Below are 13391 nucleotides of genomic sequence, written 5' to 3' on the forward strand. Positions count from 1 at the left end.
AATTTTACCTTTTCCTTTTTGATGCAGGCTCCAACCCTGGAAGTCAAAGCCACCTGGGTAAATGAAATTAGGAAAGTATTGACCAGTCAGTTACAGGCATGCAGGCGTAAGTCTTTTCTTTCTCCCTAATATCTGTCAATAGCAATGTGGCTATCAGTATGATGGCTGCATTTAGTTTCCCTAACAGACACAAGCAGCTTCCATTGTATTTTGTGGGGGGAGATTAAAGATGCTGCAATCGGGGATGGATGCAAAACTTCCCACCCTGTCCTGATGTTGGGGTTGCTGCTAATTTGCTTGCAGCTCGGAACCAAAGTCCCACAGTTACTGTCAAAGAGTTCTGTTCATGCTCAGTTTGTTGTCGTGTAATGGAAGCCATATAATTTGGTTCCCCTTCAGTATTTGGTGAGAGCTCCAAAGTTTGCACAGAACTTCCAAAATCTGAACCAAAGGTATGCAGCTTGCCTGAGGTGCTTTGATAGGCAGTCGCTCTCTCTCTCTCTCTCGCTCTCTCTCTCTCTCTCTCTCTCTTCCCTACAGAAGCTAGCCAGCATAGAGTTCTAGAACATACAAACAGTCTCCCTTTACCTGCATCGTCTAATAATACCAGGTAAGCTGCTATCTGCTCCACAAATAACTTTATAAAACATTGATTCATCAGATACTCTTCCAATTTCAATGTTTTCTGCTTTGCCTGTCTCCAAAAGCATTTATTTGCTTTAAACTTACTTGCTAAATATTGCAGTGTGAGAGTTTAAATGCCTTCTTAATCTACTTATAGCACCTCCTGTATGGGTGCTTTTACATACAGTAGAGAATGATGATGATCCCAACTTTTGTACATATGCATTTTTAGAAACTTTCAGGTTACCTGCACCTTTACTTACTGGTACCTCACTGGCAGGCAACCTGAAAAATTCCCTGCAAGTCTCAGCTTAAAAATAACTGTGTCAGGTACAGATTTGTCCCTTCATTTTTGTTCTGAAATATTTATTGTAGATATGGAACGAGCTAAGCAAACCCAATACCATAGTGCAGGCATCCCCAAACTTCGGCCCTCCAGATGTTTTGGACTACAATCCCTGTCTTCCCCAACCACTGGTCCTGTTAGCTAGGGGGGAGTTGTAGGCCAAAACATCTGGAGGGCCGCAGTTTGGGGGTGCCTGCCATAGTGTTTAGTGTAGAACATCTCTCCCCGTACCCATTAAGTGGGAAAGTATGTCTAATTTGTAAGGTTGTCTCTTGCTTTAAAAAAAGAAAGGAAAAGAAAAGTTTTGTTTTACTTGCTCTGAGATTGTTGTGGTTATCTTGTAATGGGAACAAGTGATTTGGCCCTTATATTTCTTCCATGAACAGTCCTTCAAGAAATGAGGCAAGGAACACCAGAAAACAGGAGGAGAAAAATGCTGGTGTTGTAAGTCCTGATGGATGTGTGACCTCAGTAGCATCAAAGTATCCTGAAAAAGGCAAAGGTAAATTTGAAATACCCTTTGGTTATTAATGTGCATCAATTACTGTAAAGTGGAATAAGTTGTGGCATAAAAGGAGTTGTGACCATATTTTGATCATGTGATCATATTTTGCCATGTCAACTCTTGTCATAGATAAAACCAACAGGTGTGCAAATAATAATAATAATAATAATAATAATCTTTTTTCAGGTAGGTATACAACAAATATTGGCTAGTTGCTTCTGTTTAATATCTGTTCATTAGCATGCCTGTCTTAAATCCCATAGAAGAACCACACTGATTTATTTGCAGGAACCTGTTTGTCTCCATAGGGTGATTTTTCATTACTATATTATGATTCAAGCTCTTTAAAAAAAGAAATGATTCTAAAAGTGTAGTAAACATGTGGGTGATTCTGTTACTTTGTTCCCATTTCAATAATTAATTCTTCCTAAATGCCTTACTTTTCTGGCACAACCTTCTGGTTTACCTTTGACTCCTCTGTTCTTTTCCCCTCTGTCTTCATTTTATTGAAGATACTAAGATACTATCTCAGATTTCTCAGTTCTCTCTCTCTCTCTCTCTCTCTCTCTCTCTCTCTCTCTCACACACACACACACACACACACACACACACTGTAATGTACAGTATTACTAATCCCCAAAGCCAGAAAGGTAAATTTTACAAAGCTAGCTGGTTTATTTTTGTTCAGTACACACTGTAGTTGCCACTGTGTGTACGTGTACAAATATTGGCTAGAATCCAAGGAAGAGGCCTATATGCACCATTCCGAAGAGTCCTTAGACCCTCTAGATCAGGTTTTTGCAGGGAGTTGGCATTGAATGCCCAGGAATTAAAGGACTTGGAAACTTTGCCCACAGTACTTAAGATTCAAACCATTAGGATTTGTGTATTTCCAAAATGGTTATTGTAACTTCAAAGCCTTAACTCTTGGTTTTTCAAAGCCCCGATTAAGGACCTGAAAAATTCAAAAGGACAGCTGTCTGGCCTTGAGCCGTGAAGCTAATGTAAAATATGAGGCTAAATAGAAGGATTGAAATGATTTTTGTTGACAAGATTATAAAGTTGCTTTAGCATATTTTCATTAGAGCTCCCAGCCATAAATAACCCAAACTTTCAAGCTGTTGCCTTTCTGTTCAGATAGGAAGACCTTGGTCCTTATTCTCTTTTTCTCCCTCCCTGGAGCTGGGAGGGAGTTCCACAAAAATTGTAAGATGTGTTGCACACCAAACCAGAATGCTTTTCTGTGAACAATGAATGTTCAAACTTCATTTGTGGTGGGGTGGGGGCAGTATTAATCAATCAAGTTCTTCATGGTTATTAAGGACTGAGATTGTACTTGGAGATAAACGCAATGTCTAGGAAAGTAAGGTTCAAGCTCTTATAAGTTGGAATTGGCTTAATTTTTGCCAGATATTTGGAGGCAATTAATGCAGTTTTGGGATCACTGTCATGATGTGTTCCCAGTGGACAACTCCTTCCACTCTTTTCTCATGTTCCAAGGTGAGCTGCTGTGTTCTGTCATCTCTAAAAACTTACCTGGGAAACCCAGCCAGATGGGCAGGGTATAAATAATAAAATAAAATCATCATCATCATCATTAACTCAGTTTGTTACTGGAGAAAGAATGCACTTGCTTCCTTCAAGAAAGCTTTTTATCAAGAGGAGCTTTTTTTTTTAAAGAGACCCTTTTGAAATTTCTCAGGTCCCTAAGGAAAAGAGGTTGTGTGTTTTTCCACCACAGAAGGTGGGCTTAGTCTTGCTCTCAAAGCTGTTATCTCTGATAGCATTTTCCTTTGTACCATTTTACATGAAAGTGTTTTAAAGACCTGCCCTGCTCTGGTCTGCTTTAAATTACACTCATTGCATGTGGCCAGTGCTTTGGTTGTGGGAGCCATGTGCACACTCGCACAGTGGTTCCATGCTGTTAGTGAATAACTTATCTAAAGTGTCCAGGAAGACATGTTGAGATGTCATTCACACTATAACCATGGAGCTATTACGAGATTGAAAGGAGTGACCAACATTATGCACCAATCGCCCTGATGGAAAAAAGTCTCTCCTTTCTCTCTCTCCTTCTCTTTAACAACCCCTTTACCTTTGAGTTCTTTCTGGAGAAGCTGCCAATGAGTGCAGCCAGCTACTTAAAGTTCATATAGGTAAGCACTAATATTCCATGCTTGCCTTGACAGAAACAGCGTCTCCTACCGCTAAAAGCCAGACTTTGCCAATGATCCTTCTTTCACGACCAGGTATTGATCCAAGATTTAGTTTCATTGGAATAAAATGATATATGAATACAGAAAATAAAGAAAATTGCAAATTAATTATAACTTTGCTACCAGCTTTTTAGTATTTGTACATATAACCACAAATATGCACCTTTTGATTATTCCTAGATTTTAAAAATGTTTTTTTCTTGCCTTTATGAATACCAGTTAAAAGTATGAGATTCTATTTTTGTTTTCCAGTCTAAACTCAAAGGTACTTTGCATGCAACCCACCTATTTTTCTCTCTCTCGAATTCTTCAATATCTGTTTCTTGTCTCTCTGTCTTTTTTGCCTGTTTGCCCTACTGCAGCTTCTCCTACCAGCCCAGACAAAAACACTAAACGACATGAAGTAAAGAGTGATCCAACTCCTTTGGGTTTGAGAGGTAGAGTGGAGCCGACTTTCCAAACTTGAAATCGCAGAATCCCAACAGTAGCATGCACTTCGCTTTGACTGAAATTGCCACACCTGGTAGCCAACAAAGCAATGCAATTTTCTGTACCTTCACTTAAGTTCAGGGACAAATGTGCCAGGAAACCACATTGTGTAAAAAGCTGAGAGATGAGAACCTGGGAGTAGAGCTGGCAGCGGATAGGTTGTTGCAACATATAACCTGATAAAAAGATAGCAAACATTAGTTAAAAGGGGGGAGAGAGAAACGCTAGACCTGTCTTTGATAAATAGTGCAAGGCTATTTCATTTTAATTATGATTGAGTGGAACCTAGTTTCCAATTTCAAGCTCAGGGTGGAAGGTGGTACCATGGCAACAGCGTAATGCACTAGGAATATTTATTATTCAGTTCTTTCACAGATGCAAGTTCTGTGTTAACTTGGAACAGGGCCAAGTGGGTCAGCACTACTTATCTTTTACTAGCAGCCCAGCGCAGGCAAGGTAACGTATCTCTTCTGGGGCCACATGGACTTTGTGCATGGTGTGATGTGTGCTGTGACTCGTGGCTGCTTTTAAGGGCTTGCTTTGGCTTTCCTCTAACATCTTGTAGTGTCACAGATGACAAGAGGCACAAATCTTGCAGAATTGCCCAAAAACCGAAAGCCTCATTTTGGGGAGGGGGGGGTGTTCCATTTTACTCATTTATAGCTATAATTGGGAATTGTTCCTTCTTTTTAAATTGGTTTTCAATCTGCCTGGAATCTTACTGGTATGCCATCCTTCCTCCAAAAAGCTCAGGACAGCATCCGTCCTGGTAGTCCCTCCCCATTCCATTGTGTGGGGTTAATTCCACTGAGGACTGAGTGGGATTGAATCAGAGTTTCCTGCATTGTCCAAAAAAGCAGCATGATTTAGACTGGGGCCAGGGATCCTCCCTCCCCAAATATTGTGCCCATCTTTACCTCTGTGATTAATAACAGCTTAGGGGATGAGATAAGGGTAACTTGCTTTGCAGAATCATAACAAAGGGTTAATACTCCCCACTCCACCCCAAGCTGCTTTTTGAACCAGGCAATGGCATCAGGGGTTCCAGTTTTGGAACTCTATATCTGCAGGAAGCCCCTTGTTATGATTAGCATGGACAGTCACAACCACTTCTCAAGGAGTTGTGCTCCACCTGTGTTCCTTGTGGAAGCTGGGTCATCTAGCGTCTCATGACATGAGAAGGGCAGGTTTTGCCTCCATCATAACAGGGCCCCCAAGTGTAGCTTCCCACATTTTCCACAGAAGTGAATGGCAGCCATCCGCATTCATACGGGTGAAAATAAATGGCTATATAAATAGCTATACAGTATTTATTGGCAGCATGGGGTTGGAGCAGGCATCCCCAAACTTTGGCCCTCCAGATGTTTTGGACTACAATTCCCATCTTCCCCAACCACTGGTCCTGTTAGCTAGGGATCATGGGAGTTGTAGGCCAAAACATCTGGAGGGCTGCAGTTTGGGGATGCCTGGGTTGGAGGAACAAACGTCCCAATGACCTTCTTTGGGAAGAGCAGATTCTGATCCACTACGAAGAGTCTTGCCAACTACTGCTCATTTAATTTGCCTAGTTGTAATTAATAGAAGGCATTGACAATCAGACTTGTTTTAACCTGCAGAGCAGCGCTGTAGGTTTCATTTCTTGCTCACACTAAGGTAATGTGACAGAGAGAGAGAGTGCAGGGAACTCATATGGTATCCTTTTGTAGTTGTGTTGAAGTGGGTTGTTTTTCAATAAGTAGATATGGAAATCTGTTGTGCGAGTTTTATTTGGGATTGTTTATTTAGAAGATGAGATGCTCCAAGACGGCATATCACTTAGTACAATTGAATTGGTTCAAAGGGTATCTAGTGTTTTGCTGTAACTGTTCAAAGTGTATCCCACATTTAATATAGAAGTCACAACTAAATGTCAAATAAATAAATAATACTGTGTGTGTGTGTGTGTGTGTGTGTGTGTATACATATATATATATATATATATATATATATATATATATATATATATATATATATATATATACACACACACACACACACACACACACACACACACACACACACACCCCTTCATGGCTATTGTATCAAAACAGTTCAGTACTTGCTTGAGAAGCTTCAATAACAGTTTCTTGTTTGTTTATTAAGGATGGTCTAAAACATCTCAGTCACTTGATGCTTCTGAAGAAAATGATGGCTGGTCCAGTGCGGAGGATCCGCTTAATTCCTCAGATGCAGAAGAAGAAGTAAAAGTAGAGAAGAAGCTGGTAACTAATATATTTTCATGTTTATAGGAGGGAGGAAGATATAATATTTGAATATAATATATATATATAATATTTGCAGTGACTTATCTCCCATAGACCCCTTGGAGATGGTGTCTTTGGAAATAGGTTGTCAATCAGAATGTATGGTATACAGCAAATGACAACCTTTTATCTGTAAGCTGCCTTGAGTCTCTGTCAGAGAAAAAAGGTGGGGTATAAATAGTAATTATTATTTATTTATTCATTCATTCATTCAGTGACACTGGTAGAATGAACAGTGAGTTGATCATAGTTTTGCAGCACTTATTCTAATGTAGCCTAACTCTGTACAGTATGTTGTTATGCGGGGAGGGGTGGGTGGAAGGAAAATGAACAGTGTGCACTTTGATGTACCATTGGAGAAAGGCTAAACCAGAGAGTTAATGTGGTGCCCTCCAAACTTCAACTCCCACTATCCCTAACAATTGGCCAGGCTGGTTGGGACTGATAGGAGTTGTAGTTGGCACCATGTTGGCTAATCATGGGGCAAACTGACACAGTGTATGTCCTATGGAATGCTGGTGACGGAATTTAGAACTCCATAACCCTTTCCCTGTTCTATTTATTGGTTGTACAGGACTGTGACAGTCCTGGAAAATCTATTTCATATATATATGCATAGTCACTCTAGAGCAGTGTTCCTCAACTTTGGGCTTCCAGATGTTTTAGGCCTACAACTCCCATGATCCCTAGCTAGCAGGACCAGTGGTCAGGGAGGATGGGAGTTGTAGTTGTAGTCCCAAAACAGCTGGAGGACCAAGATTGAAGAACACTGCTCGAGAGGATGTGATTCTGCTTCTCAGTTATGAGGGAGAAATGCTCCACATGCATAATAAGTCACTTTTTAAAAAAAAAACTGATTCAGCTTTGGCACTTTGATCACCATAAAATCTGTCTCTGAGTTAATAGCTATTTGATTATTTCTCATTAAACCAATTGTATCTTCTACTGTGTATGTTTAGACTCCTGGTAAATACACTGTTGTGGCCGATCATGAGAGAGGAGGCCCTGAAGACATGGCCCTGAAAAGCGGAGAGTTAGTTCAGCTGATGCATGAAGGAGAAGATGGACTTTGGTATGAATGCCAATATTTTAAGACAGAATGTCCGCAAAAGCACCGTGGCCTGGTGCAATGTCCAGATGTATATCTATAGTTAAGAGATTTGGAAAGGGCAGTGAGATTGTTCAGTTCTCATTGCTGATTTCTCAATATTGTTTCTGACCTCTTTCAGTTCCTGAAACTGGTTTGCAAACAATGGATACAGTATTCCCTTAACCATGGTTAAAGCTATCAGATGGATGGGCGGAATTCACTACGAAAGGGGGCTTTATGGGGAAGGGAGCATGTGACCCTCAACTCTCTATCTCTCTAACCTGGAATGTTGTTAATTTAGAGCTTAGTTTCCCAAACTTGGGTTTCCAGCTGTTGTTGGACTACAACTCTCATCATCCCTAGCTAGCAGGACCAGTGGTCAGGGATTATGGAAATTGTAGTCCAAAAACAGCTGGAGACTAAAATCAGGAAACCTTGATTTTAGAGCATTACAATATGCACCAGAAGAAATACAAAAAATGTTGCCTGCCTCTAAATAAGGGCTACTTTGCTTCCAAATGAGGCCTAATATTTTAATGCTGTGTTTTTTTTAATAGTTTAAAAGCAAAAACAAATTTTCCCCCTAGGTATGTAAAGAATCTGACCACAAGCAAAGAAGGTTGGGTTCCAGTCAACAGTTTGTTGGTGCTGCTTGGCAACTCAAAATCTGCTATATCTCTGAGCAGCTCAGGTATTATTTTCATTGTAAATGCTTTGGTTTAGCAGAGTGCCACTTAATTTGTCAAAGAGCCCAGTACCAAGTAAGCTACAAATATATTTCTCTGTAAATTTCTGTTCCTTCCATCCAGAGTCTGCAGCTGGTTCCAGTACACTGAGCTCATCTTCAAGCTACAGTGAGAGTTGCAATGTCAGCAGTATCAGCTTCTCGGACATAAAGGGTTAACTTATTAAAACCTCCATGAAGACTCTTGTGAAACTGTCAAACTTCTAATGCAAATGCTGGATGTTAAATGAAACAGAGAAGCTACCATCACATGGATCTCTCTCCATTCACCAACACACCCACACACCCATGTTTCAGTGGTAGCTTACAAAATCTTCTTTATTTAAAATAAAAGACATTGAATAACAAAAAGAAAATTTTATATAAAAAAATAAAGAGACATTGAATGAAGATGTAAAGGATTGCCAGCAGCATGGAGTAGAAGAAGTGTGCCTTGTTGGAAAGAGAATCTTCTGGAAGGTGCATGTTGGAAATCTTTTATCATTTTCCTAGAAAAAAAATGAACCTGGAGAGGGATAATGTGGGAGAATACTATGAAGAAATCAGGTTGTGTCCATTGGTGTGAATCTGTACAGTAAAACAATGAATATATGTTAATGTATAATTAATATGAAGTTAATTGATCATGTAGAAGGAAACATAAACATGATATTTACATGTCATTTTACATGAAATCCTCCTTGAGGCAATGTGTTAATATGCGGGAAATATCTTACAGCATCAGGGGAATCCGTTTTGATCTGGCTGTTGTTTCTGGCTTAGTTTAAAAAAAAAAAACCCACTGTGCTTTATCTAGCCATGAGCTTGTTTATAATCTTAGCTTCAAAAGAAATAGCAATTCCACTTCAACAGAGACTATACTTTTTCCTTTCCTTTCCTTTTTCTTTTTTCTTTCTTTTTTTTACAATCTATGACGATAGCCCTTTTGAGATATTTTTGCCATCAAGGACAATTGTTTACACAATGCCGTTGATTTCATAAGTTGTTTTGTAAATTTTTAAATTATCAAGTAAATACCAGAACATGTTTTATATGGGTTGAACTTCCAGAAATTAAACATTCTATAATAGCAGGCAATTGTCTTCTACTGTTAGAAGATGCCTACAAGCTTCTAAATGAAACCTTTCTAAATCCTTCCTGGTGCTTAATTGTCTATGAAATGCAAGAGTGTGTCATTTGAGCAGGGAAAAATCATTGTGGGCATAGTTTTAAAATAAACGAAGATGAAAACCATACACATTTTATTTAACACATGTGAAACAGAGCAATGCTGTGTAAACTGCTGTTCCCCCTCAAGATACGATTTATAAATCTGCCTTACCAAAGGCTAGTAGTATGTAAACTGATGTATAAACCACATTGGATTCATCCATACATCTGAATTAACCTACAGCTCATAGCGTATGTACCTCATTCATATATTATTGAAGAAGTGAATGTTTGGTGGTCAGCACTTAATGAATACTAAGCAATTAGAATCTGGCAAGAGAAAACGAATTTGGATTTTGCTCTTTTTCTGAAGTATAAATAGCATCTCAGATTGTTGTTTCAAATGTCAGGAACAAGTTCTGGCTTATAGTTAACAATCAAACTATGACTGGCTCTGGTCAGTGCAGAATTTTATATCTATTTGTATATGTTCATATTTATATATATATATATTTGTGTGTGTATGTGTATTAATGTAAAATATGTATTTATACACTTCTGGCTGCTAAAGATGGCCTCTGTATGTCCTAAATTTCTTAATAGGGCAGCAATGTAAAGGTTGTACAAGGCTTTCCTTTATATAATTTCCAGCACAGAAAAGTGCATCTCTTGAAAGCATCTCAAACGAACGAGATCGTGCCAGCCAAGGCACGGTCTGTTCTGTTGTGGTCATAAAATAGCAATAGTCTTTTGTAATTTATTTTGTAAATAGGAGTTTGGGAGTGCGGACCCCTCTATTGCAAAATCGTCCTAGAAGAAAGGATACAATTATGATGCATCCACAGGCCTTACACACACACACACCTTCCTCTGTCAGTGGCCCTAGCTTGGGATACTGCCAAACAATAAATGACTTTTCTTGCATAGGCTTAATTGGTTTATTGCTTCTCTGGCTCAAGTGAGAGGAGTTATTATGGGGAGGGAAAACCACAGAGAAAGCCCTTATATTAGAGGCTGTCTCTTTTTACATTGTCCCTGACAATGCCTTTTCCTTATTCATGTGGTTGTACATATACCATTGCACTTTAATATGACCCACGTTTCAATTTTCTACTGCTGTTGTAAATTGCAATTACAGAATCCAATGTCTTTATTGTATATGTATGAAACTTTGAATAAAATTCAGCATTTCTTGCTGGGTCTCCTCAACATGATGGCGGTGTCTATTTTGTGTGGGTGTGTTAACCCGGTACCACAGTATGTCAGAAGTTGATGCAGCAAGTCTTAAGGGAGGAATCTATGTACAAGAAGCTGGTGTAAAGCAAAGCATTTGTAAATTAAGCCAGCAGAAAGCTACACCAGATCCAAACCCCACTCAGCTTAGGCTTTTGCCTAAGCCTAACAGGAGAAACAAGATTTTCAAATAATATTCTGCATTGGGTTGCCAGATCATGTGACTGAGCCAAACTGGCTTAGGATCCAACCTAAATCCTCCCTTTCTAGCCCCAACTCCAGACCCTAGATTTTTGCTCAGCACCAGCATATCTTGGGCTGAGCTAGAGATCCGCTGCATCCTCAGCTTCTCAATCTGGCAGATCTTGCAATGGGAGTGCCCCTTAGAGTGTGCCTGTCCTCTATTTAAAAAAAATAAAAATTATTTGTGTGCACTGGGCATTCTAAACACTAGCAGTAATATCCCTATCCCAGGAAAACTTTGGGGTTGCTTTTTGTTGTGAAAGATATCAAGTTATTGAATCCATGGCAAGTCAGGATTGAATTTGCTAAGTATACATTGCAGATGGAAAGGGACTTGATGGATAGCAATGGGGAGACTGTTGAAGGCAGTGCTTTTCTTCTGGGAGTACGCAGGGGTACGCATACCCCTAAACATTTTGTGGATCTAAGTTTGGCCTCATTGAGGGGCAGTATTTCAATATGAATAGGAAAGTGAGAGTACCCCTAAACATTTTTTTTTAAATAAAAAAGCACTGGTTGCAGGTATTAGGTAAAATTATTTCAAGCCTTAACTTCTAAGCAATATCAATGTGTTTTTAACAAATTCTGGAAGAAAGGGGTTCTAAATAATATAGGGGGGGGTTTCCCTTTCATGCACACCCTCTACCTCAGCTTGGGTTGACGATTCAATACTATTCAAATGGCATTCTTGCAGACCCGGCAATGAGCACAAACAGAGCGCAAATAATGTCTCTTGCAAAAGGCCTGAGGTTAGCCTCACTCAGATAGCTCTCTTCATTCCAAGCTGTCTGTTTAAGGGCAGCTATAAGCTCTTTATTGCAGCTTTTAAATGGCTTTTGCACATTGAACATGGAAAGGATGCAAACATTTAGCTAGTGGGTCAGTTTGGTTTTCTGTCTGCCCAGTAATCTTAGGCCAAGTAGTGCTGGATGTTTAAGAAGAAATGCTTCTAATTTGTGGCCATCCTACTTTCAGCAATCTGCGTTGCTGGAACACACAGGAAGGCATCTTTAACTGACCCATTTTCATTAGCAGCCATGGGGCAGGGTGCGGGGCAGAGACTGGCTTAGGATCCCAGTGCTCTGGAGGCAGCCCTGTATAGGGAAGTTTTTTATGTTTGATGTTTTACTGTGTTTGATGTTTTGATTTGCTGGAAGCCGGCCAGAGTGGCTAGGGCAACCCAGTCAGATGGGCAGCATGTAAATAATAAAATTGTTGTTGTTATGGGAGTCAGCAGGGAGAAGGTATAGTATGCTGTTTTCCAGATTAAATGCCCCTCTCTGCTGCTGTTTTGTCAAACCAATAGTTGCTTTTCCTGATAGGCTACACATCTGTATGTGTTTTAATAGGGGAAGTGACATGGTTTGATTATTATTACTACTACCTTTAATAAATAAAAACTGTCAGCATATTGTTATCCCAATCCAGTTCATGTTCTGCCAGAAAGCTGCTATAGGGAGTCCCTAATTGTATATTGTTTGCATGGAATCTAATTTGGTCCTTGAAGACCAAAGGTAGGAGAGGAAGTGGTTGCAACCTGCATAGACTTCTGCCGTCATCTCTATAATATCATCTCAGATGAAGAAAAAAACAATGACCACTGCCGCTATAACATTTCTCAATTCTCTGAACCCTATGGTCTCTGAATTTTCCTCTCGTCTCCTCTCTTGCAGACATTCCCTTCCTCCCACTTCCTTTGTGCATTGTATTTTTAACCACCAATATCACAGACTAAACCCACAGTATTCTGCCACTGTATCCCAAGTTACTGCAGTACATTATAGAACTCCCATCTTGAGGCATGTTCATATTACCACTTGCTTCACATCCAATGTGCCCTCACTGCTAGTTTTTTGAAACCCCATTCACATGGCATATGAATCACAATTCATATTGATCCTGTCGTTTCTTGACAAATACTGCTGTTTGGTGGATTTTTCTCTTAAACCAACTTCAGTCTGACTAGAAAACTGGATGTGAAGTAAGTAGTAATGTGGGCATTTGAGGCAGCCATCACAGCATGTGCAGATCCACAGCTTCATGGATAAGAGTGGGCGGGGGGGGGGGTTGCAGGGTGCAGGAACACCCCCAAAAAAGTTGTGAATGTGTGTGTGTGTGGTGAAAAAATCCCCCTCCACCTCTTGATGTGAACAATTCTGTGCTAATCTGTCTGGAAACACAGTGGAGAAGAATAACCTCACTGCATTTTAAGCCACTATTGTCAACATAACCTTGCACTTTTGTAGCTATCTCCTGCACATTACAAATACACTCCTTGTCCCAACTTTTGGAAGCGTAGCCATGTTAATCTGTTTAGCAGCAGAATCAGCAAGGTACTGAGGCATCTTAAAGACAAGCGGATGAAATATTGCATAAGTTTTTGTGGACTAAAGTTAACTTCATTTGGGGGGGGGGGGAGATACTCCTGGTACCAGACAACCAAAGCAT

At 39.8% G+C, this 13391-nt stretch overlaps 1 protein-coding gene across 15 annotated transcripts in view; it reads left to right on the forward strand.

Moving 5' to 3' along the window:
- MCF2L (MCF.2 cell line derived transforming sequence like) overlaps positions 1-13391 on the forward strand; it is a 136878-nt gene that overhangs the window by 109152 nt on the left and 14335 nt on the right. For 8 of the 15 annotated variants that reach the window (XM_060273375.1, XM_060273382.1, XM_060273377.1 and 5 more), the window contains 8 exons: positions 28-106; positions 541-610; positions 1357-1472; positions 3665-3724; positions 4054-4128; positions 6323-6441; positions 7443-7555; positions 8161-8264. In XM_060273375.1, coding sequence (XP_060129358.1) covers positions 28-106; positions 541-610; positions 1357-1472; positions 3665-3724; positions 4054-4128; positions 6323-6441; positions 7443-7555; positions 8161-8264 — 736 coding nt within the window. Of the gene's footprint in view, positions 1-27; positions 107-540; positions 611-1356; positions 1473-3664; positions 3725-4053; positions 4129-6322; positions 6442-7442; positions 7556-8160; positions 8265-8382; positions 9723-13391 lie in introns of those variants that run through there. The other 7 variants (XM_060273385.1, XM_060273386.1, XM_060273388.1 and 4 more) reach the window with 4 other exon arrangements.

Source organism: Zootoca vivipara, chromosome 4 (assembly GCF_963506605.1).
Source record: "Zootoca vivipara chromosome 4, rZooViv1.1, whole genome shotgun sequence".
Classification (NCBI taxonomy): Eukaryota; Metazoa; Chordata; class Lepidosauria; order Squamata; family Lacertidae; genus Zootoca; species Zootoca vivipara.